This window comes from Staurois parvus, unplaced genomic scaffold (genome assembly GCF_062004578.1).
Source record: "Staurois parvus isolate SC_StPar_1 unplaced genomic scaffold, SC_StPar_1.0 ptg000025l, whole genome shotgun sequence".
Classification (NCBI taxonomy): Eukaryota; Metazoa; Chordata; class Amphibia; order Anura; family Ranidae; genus Staurois; species Staurois parvus.
In genome coordinates, this window is record NW_028317821.1 from 2,638,921 (window position 1) to 2,663,401 (window position 24,481).

General features: G+C 42.9%; 1 protein-coding gene across 1 annotated transcript in view; it reads right to left on the reverse strand.

Annotated features, from left to right (window-relative positions):
• Positions 1 to 24,481, reverse strand: part of LOC149471175 (cadherin-related family member 2-like) — a 133,314-nt gene that overhangs the window by 40,146 nt on the left and 68,687 nt on the right. Inside the window, exons 15-24 of the mRNA XM_089693690.1 lie at positions 23,197 to 23,440; positions 22,875 to 23,114; positions 22,014 to 22,083; positions 20,106 to 20,723; positions 19,302 to 19,373; positions 17,301 to 17,350; positions 16,553 to 16,704; positions 16,351 to 16,453; positions 12,122 to 12,210; positions 9,759 to 9,839 (exon numbers count right to left, since the gene is read on the reverse strand). Of these exons, the coding sequence (XP_089549816.1) occupies positions 9,759 to 9,839; positions 12,122 to 12,210; positions 16,351 to 16,453; positions 16,553 to 16,704; positions 17,301 to 17,350; positions 19,302 to 19,373; positions 20,106 to 20,723; positions 22,014 to 22,083; positions 22,875 to 23,114; positions 23,197 to 23,440 (1,719 nt within the window). The remainder of the gene's footprint in view (positions 1 to 9,758; positions 9,840 to 12,121; positions 12,211 to 16,350; positions 16,454 to 16,552; positions 16,705 to 17,300; positions 17,351 to 19,301; positions 19,374 to 20,105; positions 20,724 to 22,013; positions 22,084 to 22,874; positions 23,115 to 23,196; positions 23,441 to 24,481) is intronic.

Genomic DNA, 24,481 nt, shown 5'->3' on the forward strand with positions numbered 1-24,481 from the left:
TGAGAGACTCTGGACCTGGCAGCAGCATGAGGAGGCGGTACGGGGGCCCATGGCAGATTACGGGCCTGGCAGCAGCAATGGGAGGCCCGTAATCTGCCAGCACCCTATGACAAAATGGAACCCACCAGCAGTGTGAGGAGATCTGAAAGTGGCACATGGCAGAGTGTGGCGATGGAGACAGCAGCAATGGGAGACCGTACAGGGACCCATGAGACACTCTGGACCTGGCAGCAGCATGAGGAGGCGGTACAGGGGCCCATGACAGATTACGGGCCTGGCAGCAGCAATGGGAGGCCCGTAATCTGCCAGCACCCTATGACAAAATGGAACCCACCAGCAGTGTGAGGAGACCTGAAAGTGGCACATGGCAGAGTGTGGCGATGGAGACAGCAGCAATGGGAGGCCGTACAGGGACCCATGAGAGACTCTGGACCTGGCAGCAGCATGAGGAGGCGGTACAGGGGCCCATGACAGATTACGGGCCTGGCAGCAGCAATGGGAGGCCCGTAATCTGCCAGCACCCTATGACAAAATGGAACCCACCAGCAGTGTGAGGAGACCTGAAAGTGGCACATGGCAGAGTGTGGCGATGGAGACAGCAGCAATGGGAGGCCGTACAGGGACCCATGAGAGACTCTGGACCTGGCAGCAGCATGAGGAGGCGGTACGGGGGCCCATGGCAGATTACGGGCCTGGCAGCAGCAATGGGAGGCCCGTAATCTGCCAGCACCCTATGACAAAATGGAACCCACCAGCAGTGTGAGGAGACCTGAAAGTGGCACATGGCAGAGTGTGGCGATGGAGACAGCAACAATGGGAGGCCGTACAGGGACCCATGAGAGACTCTGGACCTGGCAGCAGCATGAGGAGGCGGTACGGGGGCCCATGGCAGATTACGGGCCTGGCAGCAGCAATGGGAGGCCCGTAATCTGCCAGCACCCTATGACAAAATGGCACCCACCAGCAGTGTGAGGAGACCTGAAAGTGGCACACGGCAGAGTGTGGCGATGGAGACAGCAGCAATGGGCGGCCGTACAGGGACCCATGAGAGACTCTGGACCTGGCAGCAGCATGAGGAGGTGGTACGGGGGCCCATGGAAGATTACGGGCCTGGCAGCAGCAATGGGAGGCCCGTAATCTGCCAGCACCCTATGACAAAATGGAACACACCAGCAGTGTGAGGAGACCTGAAAGTGGCACATGGCAGAGTGTGGCGATGGAGACAGCAGCAATGGGAGGCCGTACAGGGACCCATGACAGATTACGGGCCTGGCAGCAGCATGAGGAGGCGGTACAGGGGCCCATGACAGATTACGGGCCTGGCAGCAGCAATGAGAGGCCCGTAATCTGCCAGCACCCTAAGACAAAATGGAACCCACCAGCAGTGTGAGGAGACCTGAAAGTGGCACATGGCAGAGTGTGGCGATGGAGACAGCAGCAATGGGAGGCCGTACAGGGACCCATGACACACTCTGGACCTGGCAGCAGCAAGAGGAGGCGGTACAGGGGCCCATGGCAGAGTGGCGAAGCGTAAGCAGCTTAAATTGAAGGCCATACAGAGGCCTATGTTAAAAATAATAACATGTTTGGGGCATGATTCATGGCGGATTTAGTCAGTTGTGTCAGGAACTGGTGGTTTGAAATCCAGACTAATCCACGCCTGATTCATTTTCACAAACGTGAGTCTCTCCACACTTTGGGTGGACAGTCGTGTCCTCCGCGGAGTTACAATACCTCCTGCCGCACTAAACACGCGCTCCGATGCCACGCTACTGGTCGGGCATGACAGCCTTTCAAGGGCAAATTCAGCTAGTTGGGGCCAAAGGTCAAGTTTCGTTGCCCAGTAGTCAAGGGGATTGTCTACCTCGGTTGGCAGGGTGCTGTCCAAGTAGGCCCAAGCCTGTTGTTTGAGGTCCTGCTCCAGGTCCACCTGATGCTGCTGCTGCTGCGGCTGGTTAGTAGTTTCCTCACTGCGCTGGTGAAGAAAGCTACTCATCATCGACTGCAGACTGAGGCAGCCGCTGCTGGTGGAGCTGCCACTGCTCCTACCACCCCACCCCTCCCCTGCTGCCATGGCAGCGGAACGCGAGCGCACAGGGCCCACAGTGTCTGAGGATGGACGTTGGCGCAGAAAGGCAGAGACCAACTGACTACATAGGTGGTTTTTATAGTACGTTATTTTGGCCTCCCTCTCAGCAGGTGTGAAAAAGGCCACCATTTTTGAACAGTAGCGAGGGTCCAACAAGGTGGACAGCCAAAAGTCATCCCTCTGTCTGATGGTTATTATTCGGCTGTCGCTACGCAAGCAACCGAGCATGCTATGGGCCATTTGTGCCATGGAATGCGAGGGACTCCCTGCCTCCATCTCCACAGCATACTGCCACGGTGCGTCTGGGTCCTCTGTCTCCTCCTCCTCTACCAGATGCTCCTGCTCCTCCACTCCTGTCCGCTGAGTGGAAAAACCACCCATTTCACTCAATAATTCCTGAGCACCAATGTCCTCCTCTACCTCCTCCTCTTCTTCCTGTCCTGCCCCCACAGGGGTCATGTGGCGTTGAGATCTGTGCGCCACGTCTACCGCACCCTGACCAGCCATTGTTAACAGCATTTGTTCCAGGACGTGCAACAGAGGAATGACGTCGTTCATCCCATAGTCCTGCCGACTCACGAATAGCGTGGCCTCCTCAAAGGGCCTGAGCAAGCGGCAGGTGTCACGCATGAGCTGCCAATGGCTGACATCTAAGTTACACAGGGGAGTACCTTTATCTGCTTGTAACATCAGGAAATCGGTGATGGCCTTTCGCTGTTCGTAAAGGCGGTCTAACATATGTAGGGTTGAATTCCACCTTGTTGCAACGTCGCAGATCAGGCGATGCTGTGGAATTCCGTTCTGCCGCTGCAGCTCAAGGAGGGTGTGCTTTGCGGTGTAGGAATGGCTGAAATGCATGCAAAGTTTACGTGACATTTTAAGGATGTCTTGCAGTGGGATGGTGGATTTTAGGAACCGCTTGACAACCAGATTGAACACGTGAGCCATGCATGGCGCATGGCACAACCTTCCTTGACGCAGAGCAGACACCATGTTCTTTCCGTTGTCGGTCAACATGGTTCCAATTTTCAGTTTGCGCGGAGACAGCCATCTGTCGATTTCTCTGTTCATTACACTCAGAAGTTCCTCCCCTGTGTGACTACGTTCGCCAAGGCATACCAGGTGCAGCACAGCGTGACACCGTTGCGCCCTGCACATGTGATATGCCGGTCGGGTAATGGGACTTGGCACGGGGCTGGCGGCTGAGGACACGGCGGAAGAAGAGGTGGTAGAGGTGGACATCTTTGCTGGACCAAGGACGTGCAAACGTAGAGGCAAAAGCGGCGTGACCTGTCCAAGTTGCTGGTGCGGCTGTGCCGGCACCATGTTCACCCAGTGGGCCGTAAATGACATGTACTGTCCCTGACCGTAGTTACAGCTCCACACGTCGGCGCTGCCGTGCACTTTGGCAGAGACCGACATGCTCAAAGACTGGCCCACCATCTCTTCTACATGTGAATGCAGGGCTGGCACTGCCTTTTTGGCGAAGAAATGCCGGCTTGGCACTCTCCACCGCGGCTCGGCACAAGCCATCATTTCTCGGAAAGGTGCTGAGTCCACCACTTGGAAAGGGAGGGACTGCAGCACCAGCAACTTGGACAGGAGGACGTTCAGCTTCTGCACCGTCGGGTGCGTGCTCGCAAACTGTTGTCTCTTGGAAACGGATTCCAAGAAAGACTGCAGACGGAATCCGTGAAGAGGAGTAGCAGGAGAAGGAGCATCTTAACGAGCGGAAGATGCCAACGAGCGACAACTCCCCTCAGCAGAGGTGTTGGAGCCTTGACTGGCTGATAGAGGGCGATTGACGTCGGGTGACGGAGCAAGTAACGGAGCGGGTGATGGAGCGGGGGCTGGGGCAGGCAGAACCGCCGTATCTTTATCACGGTTTTCCCAGGCCACCGAATGGCGACGCTGCATATGCTGACGCAACGCTGTAGTCCCAACATGGGCCCCCTGGCCACGCTTGACTTTCTGGCCACATAGTCAACATACGGCTACGTTTACTTCCTCGGGCGGCTTGACGAAAAATTGCCACACCGCCGAGTAGGAAACTTAGCCCCCGATACTCCTCACTGGCTGACTGCTACTTTATCCGTGCACACCGGCACCACTACTGGCCGTGGTGGTAGGCTGCAGTGGAGCTGGTGCTCTACTCCGTGGCAGTTTGCCTCCACTGACACTGCTGCGACCCTGCTGCCTCCTGGGCAACCCACCGACTGTTTTGCTCGCTGCCAAGCTGCCACCCTCTTCTCCTGATGATGCGGAAGCAATAGCCTGATGACGACGAGGCTGCCAAGTGCGATCAGCCTCATCATCATCAATTAGGGTCTCCGCCTCACTACTAGCCCCCTCGGCTGCGTGTGGGTCAGGAGACAGACCTGTCTCTAGACCGGCTACCGAGCCACTCTCCTCGCCAGTACTTCTTCGCCTGGCTGCTGAAGAGGCGGATGTCTCCCCCCGTTCCTGACCGCCCTCTGTTAGCTCTTCCTCACTGTACAGTGGGGCTGAGCCCACAGCATGCGATACTTCGCTTGGTGAGGGAACACCAAAGGACAGGGGCAGGTAGAGGACATGTGATTTCAGTGGGCTTGCTCCCGGTACATGCCAACTAACGGTTGTGTCTGACGTACCCACCGACCGTTGGCTGTAGGTGTCAGAGGTGACCTGGGAAGAGGAAGACGACCGAGCCAACCAATCGATGACGGCAGGGTTGTCGGTGGAGACACAACCGCTGGATGACATCGGGAGCACTGGCCTCTGGCTGCGACTAGTGCTGCCTCGACCCCTTCCTCTGCTGCCACGTCTGCTCACTCCTAAAACATGGCCTCCTCTGACACTCCTCTGCGTGTTGTCTGACATACTCTTTAATTCAACGATTCTGTGTCCCTGAGTAAAGATTCTGTGTCCCTGAGTAACAGTTCTGTGTCCCTGAGTAACAATTCTGTGTCCCTGAGTAACAGTTCTGTGCCCCTGAGTAACAATTCTGTGTCCCTCAGTAACAATTCTGTGTCCCTCAGTAACAATTCTGTGTCCCTCAGTAACAATTCTGTGTCTGTCCCTGAGTAACAATTCTGTGTCCCTCAGTAACAATTCTGTGTCCCTCAGTAACAATTCTGTGTCCCTCAGTAACAATTCTGTGTTTGTCCCTGAGTAACAATTCTGTGTCCCTGAGTAACAGTTCTGTGTCCCTGAGTAACAATTCTGTGTCCCTGAGTAACAGTTTTGTGTCCCTCAGTAACAATTCTGTGTCCCTCAGTAACAATTCTGTGTCCCTCAGTAACAATTCTGTGTCTGTCCCTGAGTAACAATTCTGTGTTCCTCAGTAACAATTCTGTGTCCCTCAGTAACAATTCTGTGTCTGTCCCTGAGTAACAATTCTGTGTCCCTGAGTAACAGTTCTGTGTCCCTGAGTAACAATTCTGTGTCCCTGAGTAACAGTTCTGTGTCCCTGAGTAACAATTCTGTGTCCCTGAGTAACAATTTTATGTCCCTGAGTAACAATTCTGTGTCCCTGAGTAACAATTCTGTGTCCCTCAGTAACAATTCTGTGTCCCTCAGTAACAATTCTGTGTCCCTCAGTAACAATTCTGTGTCCCTCAGTAACAATTCTGTGTCTGTCCCTGAGTAACAATTCTGTGTCCCTCAGTAACAATTCTGTGTCTGTCCCTGAGTAACAGTTCTGTGTCCCTGAGTAACAGTTCTGTGTCCCTGAGTAACAATTCTGTGTCCCTGAGTAACAATTCTGTGTCCCTCAGTAACAATTCTGTGTCTGTCCCTGAGTAACAATTCTGTGTCCCTCAGTAACAATTCTGTGTTCCTCAGTAACAATTCTGTGTCCCTCAGTAACAATTCTGTGTCTGTCCCTGAGTAACAATTCTGTGTCCCTGAGTAACAGTTCTGTGTCCCTGAGTAACAGTTCTGTGTCCCTGAGTAACAATTCTGTGTCCCTGAGTAACAATTCTGTGTCCCTCAGTAACAATTCTGTGTCCCTCAGTAACAATTCTGTGTCTGTCCCTGAGTAACAATTCTGTGTCCCTCAGTAACAATTCTGTGTCCCTCAGTAACAATTCTGTGTCTGTCCCTCAGTAACAATTCTGTGTCCCTGAGTAACAGTTCTGTGTCCCTGAGTAACAATTCTGTGTCCCTGAGTAACAGTTCTGTGTTCTGAGTAACAATTCTGTGTCCCTCAGTAACAATTCTGTGTCTGTCCCTCAGTAACAATTCTGTGTCCCTCAGTAACAATTCTGTGTCCCTCAGTAACAATTCTGTGTCCCTCAGTAACAATTCTGTTTCCCTCAGTAACAATTCTGTGTCTGTCCCTGAGTAACAGTTCTGTGTCCCTGAGTAACAATTCTGTGTCCCTGAGTAACAATTCTGTGTCTCTGAGTAACAATTCTGTGTCCCTGAGTAACAATTCTGTGTCCCTCAGTAACAATTCTGTGTCCCTCAGTAACAATTCTGTGTCTGTCCCTGAGTAACAATTCTGTGTCCCTGAGTAACAGTTCTGTGTCCCTGAGTAACAATTCTGTGTCCCTGAGTAACAGTTCTGTGTCCCTGAGTAACAATTCTGTGTCCCTGAGTAACAATTCTGTGTTCCTGAGTAACAATTCTGTGTCCCTCAGTAACAATTCTGTGTCCCTCAGTAACAATTCTGTGTCCCTCAGTAACAATTCTGTGTCTGTCCCTGAGTAACAATTCTGTGTCCCTCAGTAACAATTCTGTGTCCCTCAGTAACAATTCTGTGTCCCTCAGTAACAATTCTGTGTCCCTCAGTAACAATTCTGTGTCTTTCCCTGAGTAAAAATTATGTGTCCCTGAGTAACAGTTCTGTGTCCCTGAGTAACAATTCTGTGTCCCTGAGTAACAGTTCTGTGTCCCTGAGTAACAATTCTGTGTCCCTCAGTAACAATTCTGTGTCCCTCAGTAACAATTCTGTGTCCCTCAGTAACAATTCTGTGTCTTTCCCTGAGTAACAATTCTGTGTTCCTCAGTAACAATTCTGTGTCCCTCAGTAACAATTCTGTGTCCCTCAGTAACAATTCTGTGTCTGTCCCTGAGTAACAATTCTGTGTCCCTGAGTAACAGCTCTGTGTCCCTGAGTAACAATTCTGTGTCCCTGAGTAACAGTTCTGTGTCCCTGAGTAACAATTCTGTGTCCCTCAGTAACAATTCTGTGTCCCTCAGTAACAATTCTGTGTCCCTCAGTAACAATTCTGTGTCTGTCCCTCAGTAACAATTCTGTGTCCCTGAGTAACAATTCTGTGTCCCTCAGTAACAATTCTGTGTCCCTCAGTAACAATTCTGTGTCTGTCCCTGAGTAACAATTCTGTGTCCCTGAGTAACAGTTCTGTGTCCCTGAGTAACAGTTCTGTGTCCCTGAGTAACAATTCTGTGTCTGTCCCTAAGTAACAATTCTGTGTCCCTCAGTAACAATTCTGTGTCCCTCAGTAACAATTCTGTGTCCCTCAGTAACAATTCTGTGTCTGTCCCTGAGTAACAGTTCTGTGTCCCTGAGTAACAGTTCTGTGTCCCTGAGTATCAATTTTGTGTCCCTCAGTAACAATTCTGTGTCCCTCAGTAACAATTCTGTGTCCCTCAGTAACAATTCTGTGTCTGTCCCTGAGTAACAGTTCTGTGTCCCTCAGTAACAGTTCTGTGTCCCTGAGTAACAATTCTGTGTCCCTAAGTAACGATTCTGTGTCCCTAAAGTATCTGTGGCCCTAACTCTGTCCCTAATACAGAGAGGTCTGTCTCTCTTGAATGACCGGAGGCAAATGGAGAATTGTAAGATGGCCGCAATTTATAGCTCCACCATTACACAGTGCTGGCTGGCTGGCTGCTGATTGGCTAATGCGATCACATGTCATGAATGAATGCATTATGGGTCAGCGCGCCTTGTCTGCGCGCCTTCCCAGAGATCCCCGCTCCGTCGCCACACATGTCGCCGCCATTTTTGGAAAAATTTCGATTCGCGGATCCGAAGTCTGCTAATTTTCGGATTCGGTGCGAATCGAATTTTTTCTAATATTCGAAACGAATTCCACTTCGCCAAGTTCGATTCGCTCATCTCTAATTATATTATTGAATTAAATTTATTATTATATTATTATTTTTATGATTATTTATTAAATTATAATTTATGATTTTGTGTTTCAAATTTTATCATACCCGGGATATTTACTAGACTCTTGTTGGGACAGATTTCAGTGAGTTATTCCTAAAAATTACAGGTCTACAATAAAAAAATACATATTTCCATGCAAAAAAATGGTACCGCTTTCAGCACCAAAAATCTGAAATAATCATACCACCAAGGAGGTTAATCCCATTGAGAACTTGTGGTTAATCCTCATGAGATGGGTGAATAAACCCCCCTACCAGGGGCAGACTGACCATTTGCAAACTCGGGCACTGCCCGAGGGCCCGGAGTCAGTAGGGGGCCCCGTGAGATGCCCCTGGGACCTTTTTTCATAGGCTTTTTTGAGTTTGGGCAAGGACACAGGGGCCCCATGAGTTGTCAGTCCGCCCCTGCCCCCTACACACACAAATTCTGACAAACTCCAAGCATTGATTATGCAAGAATGTGCTGCCATCAGTCAGGATGTGGCCCAGAAGTTGATTGACAGCATGCCGGGGGGAATTACAGATGTCTTGAAAAAAAGGGTCAGCATTGCAAATATTGACGCTTTGCATAAACTTAATGTTATTGTCAATAAAAGCCTTTGACACTTATGAAATACTTGTAATTATACGTCAGTATACCATAGTAACATCTGACAAGAAGATCTAAAAACACAGAAGCAGCATACTTTGTGAAAATTAATGTTTGTGTCATTCTCAAAAATTTTAGCCATGGCTGTACCCACATGCTAGGATACAAAGCAAGTGTGTGTCCTAGTATACCTCCACAAGATGATACAAGCTTAAAATGTAAAACAGTAGATGACAGATTAGAAGTATACATATAAAGTAAGGTGGATTGTCATTCAAAGCATAACCATTACACACCAACAGCAGAAGTTTAAAGAACATAAGATTACCTATTTGGCAAAGCCCATTTCTACCATATGGCAATACAATTGAACTGTTTCTCAGATAATACTTTTATTCAGTTTTCAATTTTCAACATATTAGATTTTAAAGTACATTTCATTCAGGTACACATAGTACAAGTGTTTGTTCCTTGCAAACTTGCAGAAAATAAAATGATACTTCCTATAAATAAAGTAAATTTTACTTCTACTGGTTAAAGATTAACTATGAAAGTAACTGGAGTTCTTGGAGAAACAAATCATTACAAGTAAAAGTGAAATCTCAGTCCAATACACAAATATACCACTGAATGAAATAAACAAAAAATGATTAATTCTCTACAACAAGATATCCAGCGGTGAATCACTGCAGTATTTTCACTACTGCACCTAATTGACAATCCTAATCTCTTAAAGTGCACCTACACTACTGGACTGGTCTGGACTATGCACACCAAAGTATATATTTTGATCAAGCAATAAAAGCTCCTTAAACAACCCTTTATTCACTTCTATAGCTATAGACTTTGTGTGGAAATTCTGGTCATGTATTGGTAAGTTAGGTAAATAACTATAGCTATTTAACGGATTATTATTGCAAACAAGCAAATGCTTTAAGATAAAGTCATTCAGCTTACCGAGAATACATTCTGCTTGTGCCTTCATCAGGTTCAATCCCAGAGACAAATACTGATGCTCCAGTTGCCATTGACAGTTGCCTGTTAAACAAAAACATTACCATGCATAGTATGGAAATGCAACTCCAAGCAATAATCAGATGTACTGCTAATGCTTTTTAAGAAATATCACCACTATGCTTGTGTCAGAAAATCTATCTAAAAATTGAACTAAGATGAATACATAATTGAGCTATATATATATGGGAGCCCTTGTACTCATAAATGTCATGTAAACAGATGACCCATCTCACCCTGAAATTTACACAGCCCTATGTGGCAGTAAAACCAGAGTGGTATATTGCAGCCACACAATATAGCTAGGTACCCATTCTGTTCCATGCTGTGATTGAATAACAGTGGGGGAGATCGATGCATAAAGTGTTTTCTCTCTTCTCTCCTTCTGTTGCCATGTGTCTTGTGTGCAGATGTGCATACAGCAGAACCTAAGTACAGACAAACGTACAAAGCAACCCTACTCTTCTTCTCCATTCTTCTTAAAGGGTGTTTAATAGCTGTGTCTGTGGAGAAGACCTAGACCCTCATGAGTCACCCCTTGTGTTGGGGGGTAACAGGGTTTCTCTAGGACAGGAAGGTAAAGGAAATGTCTCCATCTGGGACACAATCTGGAGTATAAATAATGCAAACCATTCTGCGATTGCTCTATACAAAGCTAAAAAACATCTTTAACAGTTTAAGGTAATTCTAAAGGTTTAATTCTTTTTACAATAATAACAAACATGTATATACTTACCTGCTGTGTGCAGTGCTTTTGCACAGAGCAGCCCGGATCCTCCTCTTCTTGGATCCTCTGCCAGCGCTTCTGGCCCCTCTCTCCTGTTGAGTGCCCCCACAACAAGCAGCTTGCTATGGGGGGGCACCCGTGCATGCGCACTCCCAGCCACTGCTCCGTGTGTCTATTCACATACAGAGCTGTGGCTTGGCCCCGCTCGATCTCTTCTCATTGGTTCACTGGCTGTGATTGCCAAAGGCTCCTGCTGCTGTCTCAGCCAATGAAGAGATGGAGTCCCACATACAGAGCTGTGGCTTGGTCCCGCTCCCTCTCTTTTCATTGGTACACTGGCTGTGATTGCCAAAGGCTTCTGCTGCTGTCTCAGCCAATGAGGAGATGGAGTCCCAGGACAGCCGAAACTCCAGTGCGCATTGCTGGATCGAGAGGGGGCTTAGGTGAGTATTGGGGGGGATCCTGCACAGAGAAGGTTTTTTACCTTCATTCATAGAATGCATGAAGGTAAAAAACCTTGAGCCTTTACAACCACTTTACTAATCTTCTAATGTAACATGGTTTTCATTTATTAAGTGTTCTTGCATGGCAAGACCACTTACTTTTATCTCACATATATATTCTTATTATTATAGCCAAATTTACCACCCTAACTCCTCCCACAGTTTTTACACTACATAGACAGTAATATACCGAAACATGTGGATTGTTCCCGATTGGTGTGCTATTACTTTGTGGAACGTTTTGCCGAATGGTTCACAAAATATCGCCGTTTTTGTGGTGAAATTGGTCCCATAGGAAAGAATGGTGGAATGTTCAAAGCTAGAGCGGGAGCTGACAAAAGCTAGAGTGTGAGCTGAAAAATCAGGACATGATTTCTAAACTGCCATCACTCCCTCATTTTCAAGCCCACCTACACAAATCTTATATCAAAATGTTCAGCTATCCCTGCTGCCACTAAAAATGCCCGGCTAAGCCATAGTCCTGATAGTTTTCACAATATGACCATTTGTTGCAACTCACGCCGCCCATTGACATTCATTGAAACTCCACTCTAGCCACCTCAAATTTGAAGGGCAATTTCTAAACTGTGACTGTGCTTTTATTTTTAATATTTCAGAGACATACTATGCACCAAACTGTAGGTCTGGGTCTTGTGATTCTCACAATATAAAGCTCTTCAGTGTAGGATTTATCATTTTTAAACTACAACTGTTTGAAGATGGCAACCACCATCTGAGCAAGTTGGAGCAGTTTGTTTTTAACCGCTCTTCTCTGCCCTTGCTGTAGAGTGAGTTGCCATAGGAACCTAGGTGTGTGAGCAGGCAGCAGAGCGACAAGCCACTCCACCCAGTTACTCCGCCCACTCCAGTTGTAGACTACTGGTGGAAGCAAGAACACTTCACACAATTTCCCCAGAAATTGTAGCTTTTCTAGTTGTCTTTACAACTTTTCATTTGAAAGAGAATGCTCATACTGTATTTCATTTTTAATATGTGTGCTTCTAAAATTATTATACAAAATTGAAGAACCTTTAAACATGTAATAGAACAATTTTCATGAAAAAACTACTTCTTACGCCATGATCAAAGCAATGTTTTCTGTCACTTCATCCACTGACTTTGAGAAGCGCAGTATAGATCGAAAAGACTCATCTATTGTAAATATCTGTAGGCAAAGAAAGAAGAACAATAAGAATACATTACATGAGAATTACTAATGAAATGATTGAAGGCAATGAAGCAAAAAGAATATGTTATATTTACTGTTTTTTTATGGTATGCAATAAAAATAAATTACACCTTTATTAAACTCAAAAACAAAAATGTAATTGATTGCAGTTTACCACATTGTAAAGGTTTTTTTAACAACAAACATGATATGCTTACTTGCTATGTGCAACAGTTCTGCACAGAGTGACCCTTAACTTCCTCTTTTGGGCTCCCCCTTCTGACGCTCTTGGCTCCTACTCTTTTCTGCGTGCCCAGATTGCAAGCCATTTGCCATGAAGGCACTTGTGTGGCCTTGCACAGTAGCTGGAATGTGCAATTCCTTTCGCCTGACGTCTGGGACATGTAGTTCTGGGCAGGTAGTTTTTTCCTACATTTAGCCCTGCTGTGGGCAAGCAGCAGAGTTGACTTGTCTGTGGAAGCAATCTGGCGAGTGGCTACCGAATGATTGCTTCCACACATGCCAATAAAGTGCCCCCGTGTTATGTATCCCATGCCTTCGCTTGGGAGGATGTGTGTCCGCTCTCCTCCTCATCCTGTTGCTAACCTGGAAGCGACGAGTATGATGTCACTTCCAGGTCCTGGTTGTCAGTGTTCCCGGTCATCGAGGCCGGGAAAGAATGTAATACAGTGAAATTTGCACTGCATAACAGTAGAGCACAGAGGAGATATCCAAGGTCTTTTAGGGTTTTTTTTCTTTTATTTTCAACTGGTGATCTGGCCAGACTACCTGTCTTAGGAAGGCTCGACTCTGGATGAAGGACTGGATGGGATCTTTCACTGACCATAGTGGCACTGCCTGGGACCAACTACAGAGATGAGGGACCTCTTGGCCACTAACTTTATCTATCAAGGACTACAGGTTCCAACTGAACAAGACTAAGTTTAGTACTACTGGCTAGTAGTGTAATCAGACCACAGATCAGGTGAAGCCTTGTTAAGTACACTGAATTTTTATACTCATTTATTTTACTGTTGCCTATTTTCTACTTTTTGTAATATTTTTTCTGCAAATATCTGGTTTAATCCCCTTTTCTCTTTTATTAAATAATATACAAAAGTCTTCATGCTTTAACTTTAATGGTCTAAACCAGAATTTAAAGAATCCCTGTTTCTGTGAAAGCCCTACTATATTTTAGTGTCTGTCATATTCTTGTCTGGCATGACAGCTTGTATCCTAGACATTTCTTAAAAAGAAAAACTGTACCAGAGTATACTGTAAATTGTGAATATTCCTGTTAAAACATGTGGTGGTAGTTGTCTGTGTACAGGGTTAACCATGGAGTTAACCAACTCCAGAGTCCCTCACTCTTAATGTGCTGATAACAGATTGTTGTGTCACAAGGAAATCTCTGTGCAGGATAAGGCTGAGAAAACCATCTTCACACGTGTGACTGTATAAAAGGAAAAAACTTATTGCTTGCCATGTCCTGAAAAATCCACAGGGTGTAAACAGTGACCAATGAAAGATTGTTAAGAACCTGTTCCTGATATCTGTGGAAGATCCCTTTACTTTTAAATGACTTCTCCTCGGCCTCCTATACTACTCAGCACTAGTAGGCAAACAATTTGCACCCATGTTTTACAAAGTAAGGTCTTTGTTTAATATAAACTACAAAGTGCTTGAGTTGTCTTATCACTAACCAGTTATCTCCTAGAGTTGCAACCCAAAAAAGGAAAATATCTTATTTAAGCTTGTGTGTCATATGTTCTGGGTACCATTCAGGGTGTCTCCACTGGCGGGAGGTAGGAGAACCCTACAGTCAAATCAAGCTGCTGTTACGTGGGTAAGCCTACATAATATATACATCTTACTTACTCAAGATCACTTTAAAAGGTTTAGTATAAACCTGTAGGTGCTGCACTATTTATCATATACTGTAGATATAGACCTGTTCTGTGTTCTATGATACTGAGTTCAGTGAGAGTAAAAGTGCACACAAATCTATCTTGGTCAATGCCTAGTGCAATGGCCGCAAGCCCACAGGGAACTCACTAAGCTTCAATAATCTTTCTTCCAGCAAAGAGATAGGCATATTGGACTTACAGTGCATAGTCAGCAAATCTTTTTATTACAGAAGTAAACAAGTTAAAACTCAAACGACAAAATGCAAATATTGTCTTTGGAGTTTTTAACTTTCTTACTGCTGTAATTTGAAGATGATAATAAAAGATGCGCTGAATTTGTACTATAAATCATCTGTGCAGTTCACCTTGCTTTAGGAAAAATGTGATCGTTGACCTGCAAGGATAGGCCATCATAATTTTCTACTGTCAATGTATAATGGTGTAAACATCACCAACATGCACAGACTAGGAGCTAATGTGAATAGGGGAAATATAAGGGTCTGTCTCCTAACTATATGGTGATAAATTATAAGGTGCATTCAGATATTATTTTGCCAGATGTGTCTTTGTCTATGAGTTACCTGCATGCCTCTAGTCAAGGCTTCATAGGAATAGATATCAGAGAAATTGAAGAAACTTGTCCCATCAGTGTAGGGTTTCCGCTTATAAGCCAACATTGAAGGTAACTGCAGCTCTGTTATGCACCCTGCTCCCTAGGCTAGACACAAACCATTTGTGTTCTGGGAAGCACAGCCAGTCACAAATGACCAGTTGTTGGTCATACCCCATCTATATGGCTGACTGTCCTGTAGTATCTTTAGCCAGTTTCCATGTCTCTCTATCTCAAAAATGGATTTTGGTCCCAGGATTTCTATTATGATATTTAGTCATTTAAACAGACATATACAGTACCAATTTGAATTGGCTACTTCAGTTTTACTTTATATAACCAAAAATGTGATATTCTTTCTTTGCCATAACTGTTTAAAATATTAGTACAATATAAATTTAGAGTGATCAAAATCTCAAACGGACACTACGTAATACAAAAAAAGAAGCCAGTCCATTTTTCAGTTGTCATTATCATTATTTGTGTTCGAATCTCAGCAACAGCAAGCTTACATTTAGCAAGAATGCCCAATACTTGTGAGATTTGAAAAGTGCCAGGTCTCATAATACATTCAACCACTCAAAAGTATACTGGACAGATTGGATTGTTTTAGTCAGTATGCCATAGTTCCCTCAAGCTAAGAACCATTATGGGGTTCCTGTAGTGCATAATGGCATTCATACATCACTGGTGAAATAAAAAATGCTCAGAGGATTGGGCCAACTTTATTACACTCATTTTCAATATGGGTTCTATATTATTCAGTTATTTTAAAGACCAGTGTCAACCTGATTGTGGGTATTTTGCATTTGTGTGAAACTGAAATGAAGCTGACACAAAACCTAAAGCAAGCCAAAAGGGGAACTACTTTACACTCAAATCAGAGTCCTTGTGGTATATAATGAAACAGAAACACTCGATGTGAAACCTACTCACATGACTTCAATACACATACAAAGTCTAATGTATGAATGTATAATCATGAACTGCTTGTAACCAAAATTAAAAAAAGTATTTAATTTTACATATGAGATAACAAACACATTAAAAAACCATGATTCAACTTAAAAACAAATACCCCCAATGGACATGATCCCCATTATACCCCAATCCATATCGCTATATCCATCCATTGATGGATGGATATAGAGACCCTAAGGGGTTTATTTACTAAAGCTGGAGAGTCCAAAATCAGACTCCCTTCTGCATAGAAACCAATCAGCTTCTAACCTCAGCTTGTTCAATGAAGCTTTGGCAATGAAACCTGGAAGCTGATTGGTTTCTATGCAGAAGGGAGTCTGATTTTGGACTCTCCAGCTTTAGTAAATAAACCCCTAAATGTCTAATACCTCCCACTTAGGATTTAAACATTATTCAAGGCATGGCAGTCGTATTAAATAATACCTGCCAAAAGGTGTCCCATAAAATAAGTAATGCTTTTGAGCATGGCAGACACACCTTATGGGTATCTGCCTTTCATGTCCTTGGTACTCAAAATGTGTGTATACCTTAAAACAGGCCTCAAATTCCCATCCAATTGTTACATACTATCATAAACAGTCACAGGAGTTGCACAGAACACTATAATTTTTCATCATTGTAATATGGTTGTTGTCTTACTGTTATAGAGCGTGTGGCATTAATTGGAGGGCTTCCTTTGTCTGTCGCTCTGACTGTTACATTATATCGCCCTTGCAATGTTCTATCTAGATTGCTGGCCACCCTGCAAAGAGAAAAGAATTTGCATGTTCATAATGCTACATACAGTAGATCAATGTAAAACATGGAAAATGTTTTGTTAATCATTACGATAATAACTGACCTAATAGAGCCAATGTAAATATTATTTTCATTGATGGTGACGGCAGTGAATAAATTGCCAGGTTGCTGGACTCCACCAGTTGAAAAAATAAAATCCACTTTATCAATGGAAAAAAATATCTCAGCATTTAGCCCGCTGTCTTTATCTTGTGCCTGCAAAAAAAACAAAGAAAGCGTAAATATTCTTTACAATTTACTACCTGGCCACAGTGGGCACAATGTCAATATTATGCAGATGCAGAGAAAAGAAAAGGCTGTTTTTTCTGAGATACTTTACAGGCTCACAGTGGGATTACAAGCTGCACTGTGTGTGTCCACATGTGTACCACCATAGGAAGCTGAGAGCACTGAGGGGAACACCAAATGAGGAGATTTGGGGCTGCTCTGTGCAATATATTGCACAGAGCAGGTAAGTAAACCCTGTTTGTTTTTCTTTTTTAATAATAATAAAAATAATAATGACTTTTTCTCTGACAACTAGCATTTTTAGAAGGAGCTCAGCAAAATTGCAGCTCCCATATCTCTCTGGCAAGATCCAACTTGCTCTAGTCACAGCTGGATTTTTCTGTGTCCTCTGATTTCTGTTTCTGCCCATAGCAGCTGCAGCAACTTCTAGAGCTATAGCTCTTGAATAGGTTCTTATGTTGTTAGGTGAAAAGTTTTTTTATACATAAAAACAAATAAGAGTATGTCTGGTATTCTGGTATTTTAGAAAGAATATTGCAATTTTACAATAAAAAGAGAAATACCTTCACAGATGCCACTTCGGTGTTGATGACAGCAGTTTCAGGAATAACCACTATAGAGATATAAATTAATGAAAAACACAGTCATAATCTGGCAAATGCTTTTCAAAATGTACATTTGTTATAACAATATTAAAGTAATGCAAGGTCATCACTTCTAGTTCTCTATATTATAGAGGCAAACGGTTCCAGTCTTTGTTCGCCTCTATGATCAGCTGGAGGACATACCAGCTTGTTGATCGGGTGTCCCGCTGGGACAGGCTAGCCCGATAAAGAAACGGACATCCCCTCCTGCTGCTTGTAAAGGCAATCCAATGGCTAGTTAGCCGCTAGGATTGCTTTCACAAGAGAGCCAACTGTCGGCTCTAAAAAAATGGTACTGGGATGATGCCTGCAGCTGCAGGTACAGGAACATCACTGGTAGTCAACTGGTTAATAAAAATGGCTTTACAATGTTTTTATAATTAGTTATTTTTGGCTCCTTTGTAGTCACTGAAGCAGCTGCTAATTTCTTTGGGCTGTTCTAGGTCTCTAAGGTTAAAGGTCTGACTATTCCCCCTGCTTTCCAGAGGCTTTGGGAACACAGGGTAGAGAGAGTACCACCCAATCCCTGGAAGGGGTGGCCTAGTAGGTAGCTGGTGAGGCTGATATATAGTGTGAACTCCAGAACAGCAGGTCTTCCTGTTGAAGGGATTCCACCTTTCCGGGTGGGTTGACTACTCCCTCCCCTTGGGGAGAATACCTGTTCCTGTTCATTAAGGTAAGCTGGGGGTCCTGCACCTAGGAATATCCTCAATACTTGCTGGATACAATCTTCAAAGCCTCACTAGAAGGCATCTGGAAGAAGCTGAATGGGCACAGCTGCTCCTTGGCCTTGTGACTATGGACATTTCTGCAGGATTCTGGTGACCATGTGCTATAAGGATATTTGAGCCAAACACTTTTTCTTCTATAGGATCCCTACCTCTGGCCTTCCCTTAGTATCTAGAGGGGAACTGGATACTTAGCAGAAGAATGGTCTCTGATGGGTCAGTAGGGGGCCTCATGAGATGCCCCTGGTACCTTTCATTGGCTTTTTCATAGGCTTTTTTGGGTGTGGGCGAGGACACAGGGGCCACATGATCCGCTATTGCCCAGGGACCCCATGAGTTGTTAGTCCGCCCCTGGATAAGAGTGTCCTCTTATTGAACTTTACAGGAGGGATTTTCCCATACCCCCACACCCTCTCCCTTTTGTTCAAGACCCATCAATAAATCATAAAAAAATATTCCCCTAGACTGCTTGTGTCAGTGTGATTTGATCTGTGCTGGCAGCCAGAGAGGGGAGAATTTAGCGGGTCTTATTTATGGCTAGATAATGTTTTGCTTGCTTCAAAACTCCAAGGGAAGCACAGCTTCATTTTTTTTAAATGTAAATTGTGAAAAAAAGAAAAAGGTACTAGACCAAGAGAGCCTGATTGCCAGTCAAAGTCATGTGACTGGCCTTTCCTCCAATTAAAGGCAGTCTTTGAAGCATAAAGCAAAGAACACTTTGCGAGATGCCTCAGGAGCCACACCATGGATTACATTTTGTGAATGACTTATAAAACACAGCAGTAGTGAAGAGTGGATAGCAGTATCTGCTCTCTTCTTGCGGGAAAGTCATGTTTATTAAGTTCTGACAGTTCAAGCTCTCATTAGCAATTGTCCTTTTATCAGTAGCTCTTTATTGTAGAGTGAGATCCATTAACCTCAATTAGCAATCAGACCTATTTACTATGAGACTATGAGATGCTGTCACTTACTAAGAGTTATCAAACACTAAGGAATAGCCATGAGCATAAATAATTTTCAGAACAGAAAATAGAAGGTATTCCAAAGCTGCACACTGAGTTTTCTTGCAATTTAATTTTAAGAAAGATTGCGCATACAAACTTGTTGAAAGCCTTTTTTTCCTCACTTTAATTTTAACTGACATAACTACAGTAAGCAAGTTCCTATGGAGTAAATCTGTGTTATAACTTACCAAATGCTTGGGTAATTTCTAGGAATTCTGGAGCATTGTCATTGGCATCTACTATGAGCACTCGCTGGGTCACTAAGCACAGACAAGGACAACATGTTATTACACAATACAGTGTAAAGTAACTTTCTAAAAATATATATATATATATCTTCTATCCAATTTGTACTAAACAGTCAACAATGACATTTCAGCAGCTTAAAGTGACACTAAACTCTGGTTTTAAAAACATTATCTTCAAGGATCTAGTCTTAACACAAAAAGTACCTTCTATTGCTCTCAGCCTCCTCCAAATTTTCAAATTCCCTTTTTTCTGCTATGATCTGACTTCCTGTTAGAGGTTGGCTATGTTTGTTCTTCATGGTCCACCTGTATTTAGGAACTTAGCCAACCTCTCTTGATCCCTCCAGAGATGGACTAGGGACTATGGAATTTGTAGTGCACATAATTGCAACTATCGTGCACTGCTCATTCCAAAAATATGTAAGCAAGTTGGTAAAGGAGAGGTTTAGGGGCTCATGGAGGACATACAAAAAGACAGTAAGAATTAACAGGGCTATAAAGATGTGTATGAGTTATTTTTGGAGAATGAGGATGTCGTTTAGCATCACTATCATGTAAATTATGAAATCTAGACCAACAATATTCAAGCATACAGTATATTGTGTACTCAATCAGTGATCTATGTAACTGATATTTTTTTCTGCAGATAATAAATTATAAAGTTTTTAGGTTTATGTCTGTATGGCTGTAATGGATTTGGAAATAAATGATCCTTAAATGGTTACTAAGTATTAATGATGAGACCATTGTTGCTGTATCTGTCTCCAAGAAGTGTCAGCTTGTCTTCCACACGCAACAGCATGTCTATCTGGTCGCAACTCTCATAATCAACATCTTCAGTGTGATTCACATACAGCTGTCCATCAGGAGCCAGCCACAACCAATTGTAGCAAATGTTGCCTACATCTTTAGAATTCTTATAGCAAGAGACAGACAATGTCTGGAATTCCAGAAGATGGTCTGTGTCAGGATCAGTGGCATTCAGGAGTGCAATCTGTTCTGGACCTCCTGTCCTATTTTCAACAACATAGAGATCCACTAGAGTTGATTGGTCAATATATGGTGGTTCATCATTGAGATCAAGAACTTGTACAATGACTGTGGCATCCGCAGTGTTACTGATGCCTTGAAATCCATAGTCCTGTGCTTCAACAATTAGAGTGTAACTCTTCTGCTGTTCATAATCAAGTTTGACTTCAGGATCTACGAACAACTGCCCAATATAGTGGCCTGAAATGTTGGCCTCTTTTTGTCCTCGAATGATAAAGTTTCCAGATCCGCCTTGAGAAATACGGAAACTAATACGGTTGTTTAGTTCAGTCTGATCTCCATCACTAGCTTTAACATTCCCAACATGGGCTCCTGAAAAGGTAGAATGGGTTTTAATTGGCTATGATTTTATGAATACATCATAGTAGATCTTATATCATGTGTTTTAATGATAATATATGCTATGAAGCCCAGGCATTGCTACTAAATAAGCTCACCAGGCTGGAATTGCATTAGATAGATGCACATATTTGAACATCTATGCAGGTTTTGCAGTATGATTTTCTGCAGGTGTGCAAATTTGTAGTTACACTCCAGCAAGCAATAATGTTTTAGTCAAAAACAAAATATATATAGTGCATTTATATATACCCCAGTGCCCAAATAAACAAACTCAGTGATTATGCAGCTGTGTAACAGTGAAAAACACCAATCAATAACATCAAAATAACAGCGCAGGATCAAGATCTCCAAATAAATATATTATAGGTGCATAAATCCAAAATCAAATGTCCAAGTGAAAAAAATGTCCTTATTTTCATTGAATTTCAGTGTATAATTTAGTCAACATATGCTGCCACCTTCCACCACGTGCAAAATAATATCAACCGCACTCACCAGATGCAGGTGAGTAATGAGCCTTATAGGATATAAGGGATCCTAAGCCCTCTAAGTAAGATCAAAACTTCTTATTCACCATTAATGGGGATAAAACGCCTCCACTTTATTCCTCCATGAAATCCTCAATATTGCAGAGAAAAAAAAGAAACCACATAGTGTAATACTGCCATATAGTCAGAAATAAAAGGATAAATTCAGGCCACTCACATGGTCAAATATAATAAAAAAGCCTTGTTTAATCGCCTTTTTTATTATATTTGACCATGTGAGTGGCCTGAATTTATCCTTTTATTTCTGATTATATGGCAGTATTACACTATGTGGTTTCTTTTTTTTCTCTGCAATATTGAGGATGTCATGGAGGAATAAAGTGGAGGCGTTTTATCCCCATTAATGGTGAATAAGAAGTTTTGAGCTTACTTAGAGGGCTTAGGATCCCTTATATCCTATAAGGCTCATTACTCACCTGCATCTGGTGAGTGCGGTTGATATTATTTTGCACGTGGTGGAAGGTGGCAGCATATGTTGAATAAATTATACACTGAAATTCAATGAAAATAAGGACATTTTTTTCACTTGGACATTTGATTTTGGATTTATGCACTTATAATATATTTATTTGGAGATCTTGATCCTGCGCTGTTATTTTGATGTTAATAATGTTTTAGTAATAGTGAAGGAACAAAAATTATATGCATAGGTAGCAAAAACAAATTTAAACCACTACCCATAATTGTTTATCATAGTCTGGTAAAAACTTACCTTCTGTACTTTCATTAACAGAAAATCTATATTCGTCTTGAGTAAAAATTGGAGTGTTGTCATTTAAATCCTGAAAAATAAATTAGTATATTATGTTAGCTCCAAGTCGCCTGTCATGTATAGCAGTGTTAGTAGTAGAAGAAACAATATTAAAGCTGAATTCCGTGGGAAATTTCTAAAATTACCCTTACAGTGGGGTGCCTCCACACTGCAACAGTTAAAGGCTCATTTTTGTGTAGGGGATGTTAAGAAGTAGTTTTATCTACCTTACCCCTCACACCCCACACAGCTGGCATTCTTGGATTCGCTGTAAGTTGTGGGTGAGCCCTCTGCATCATCACTTATAATGCAGGAGTGCTGGTGCTGTCTTGTAAGTGACTGACATGCATAGTGCGATTGAACGACGAAGCACCAAAGAGAAAACACTTCAGGGCACCAGTAATACAGAAAGAAGACATTTGTGTAATGGAAGGATAATGTAAGTAAAACTGTTTTTTATTGTTCTTCATGTCAAATGGCGTGCCCCCTACATTACAAGGGTAGTTTTACAATTGTTAGCTAGTCAAGGCAGAGCGACCCTACACGGGAGTTTATTCCATATTAGATATTTATGTCACTAAAAACATTTTTTTATTTTTATTATTAATTCAGATCATAAGTGAAGAAAATATATACAAACATATTATATTATACATAATATACATTCCCTCTGAATTTCTTTTTTTAATTTTAGGATAAGCCTGAATGTAATGGATCTACAGTATTTCTCTTCTATACTTGGTAGTGCTTTACTCATAAAATAAGTTATTACTATGTCTTTTTTTGTAAAATAAACATATTTAGTCTTAAGCGTAACATTACCTCAACATTAATGGTCACATTAACTTCTGATGATAGAGCGGGGACTCCCAGGTCATATAATTCCACGGTAAGTACAATGCGTCCACTAAGTGTTATATCAATTTCTTCCCGGTCCAAAGGAGTCAAGCTGGTGATAACACCAGTGGTGGTGTTAATGGTGAAATTTTCACTTAAGTAACCTGGTAGCAACCGGAATCTTATTATGCTGTTATTATTGCCTGATTCATCGTTATCAATTGCCTACAAAAAAGAAAAAATATCCATATCAAATAGCAAGAAGGAGGAAGGACATATCATGGTAACCATGAACATGGTTCTTTACCTTAATCTCAATGGAAACCTCCTCAGTGTTCTCATTGACATATATGTTATATGTCCCTATTGCTTCTGGAGGCCAGTCATTAATATCTATTAAAGTGATCTCAAGAAGAGTAGTTCCAGTGGCATTCAATCCGTCCCGAGCTTGCAGAGTAGCATAATACTGAGAAAGGCGTTCTCTATCTAAAAGATCTCCATTGACTACTGTGATTTCTCCAGTTGAAGAATTCACTGTGAAAGTGTTAAGTCTAAAAAAAAAGGAAATTGTTACATGTGAATTAAGCTAGCCCAAGAAAAATATTGCAAAGTCTGAAGATCAGTAAAACATGTACCTGTAGCATGTAATACATGATTAGAAGAAGCAGAGTACCTTCTTTCATGTACAAGTGACCAGGAAGCCTAGCTTCACAGGTGCCTATCAAGAGTGTGATAAGCATACTCACCCACTCTAGCTTTTTCATTACATTGAAGTGAACTCAGGGTGTGGAATCTAGGAACAGGAAGCCGTTCGACAATGACACTATAAAAGTAGGCTTAGGCAAAAAAGCAGCTTTAGAAGGTTTGCCAGAGATGCTACATGATTTACTTGTACTGCTTAAAAGATAAGGTTGTGTGTGTCTAGGTTTGTGTTCAACTCCTGGCTTGAAACTCCCGTCCCCAGTGCTTCCCTATCGGAGGTCCACCCCAGCTTTACTTTTTGAGCATTGTGTTATGATGCTTTTTGAAACATTACATTGTGGAGTATTATGGTGACGCAGCCCCAGTGGAAGGGTCCAAAATGCCCTGCACTTTAAGTGTGCCTTCAGTTCCCCCGGCTGGATAATACTTTATATTTTAAACCCCTGTTGGGGGACTAATTAGGAAAATTAGTATAGATATGGGATTTAAATAATCTTTAGAAAACATAATTTGAGCTAAAAACTGTCCATCTTAAGGATAGTAACTGGGTATTTATGGCTACAACCCATTGTATTAGGATCAAGTAGGGACGGTGATCAACCCTTTACTGAAGAAAACATTTAGATGAATGTAACTTGCCATTTGGTGAATAAGAACTTTCAATATCGTTTTATCTCTTGTGCGGTGAATGAACCATTAAAGTTGGTTGCCCTGAAGGAAAACTTGGGGTATTCATTGAAGCTGAATTCTAGCTTTACATTCCGATTTTCACAATTGTACAGGCTCCTCCCCTGTGTTGAAATTGCTTACTTTGATTTCACTGCACAGTGTGAGCTTGCATTAGAAGTTGCAGAAAGAAAGAGAGTTTACTGGCTGGAGGATGTCCAACA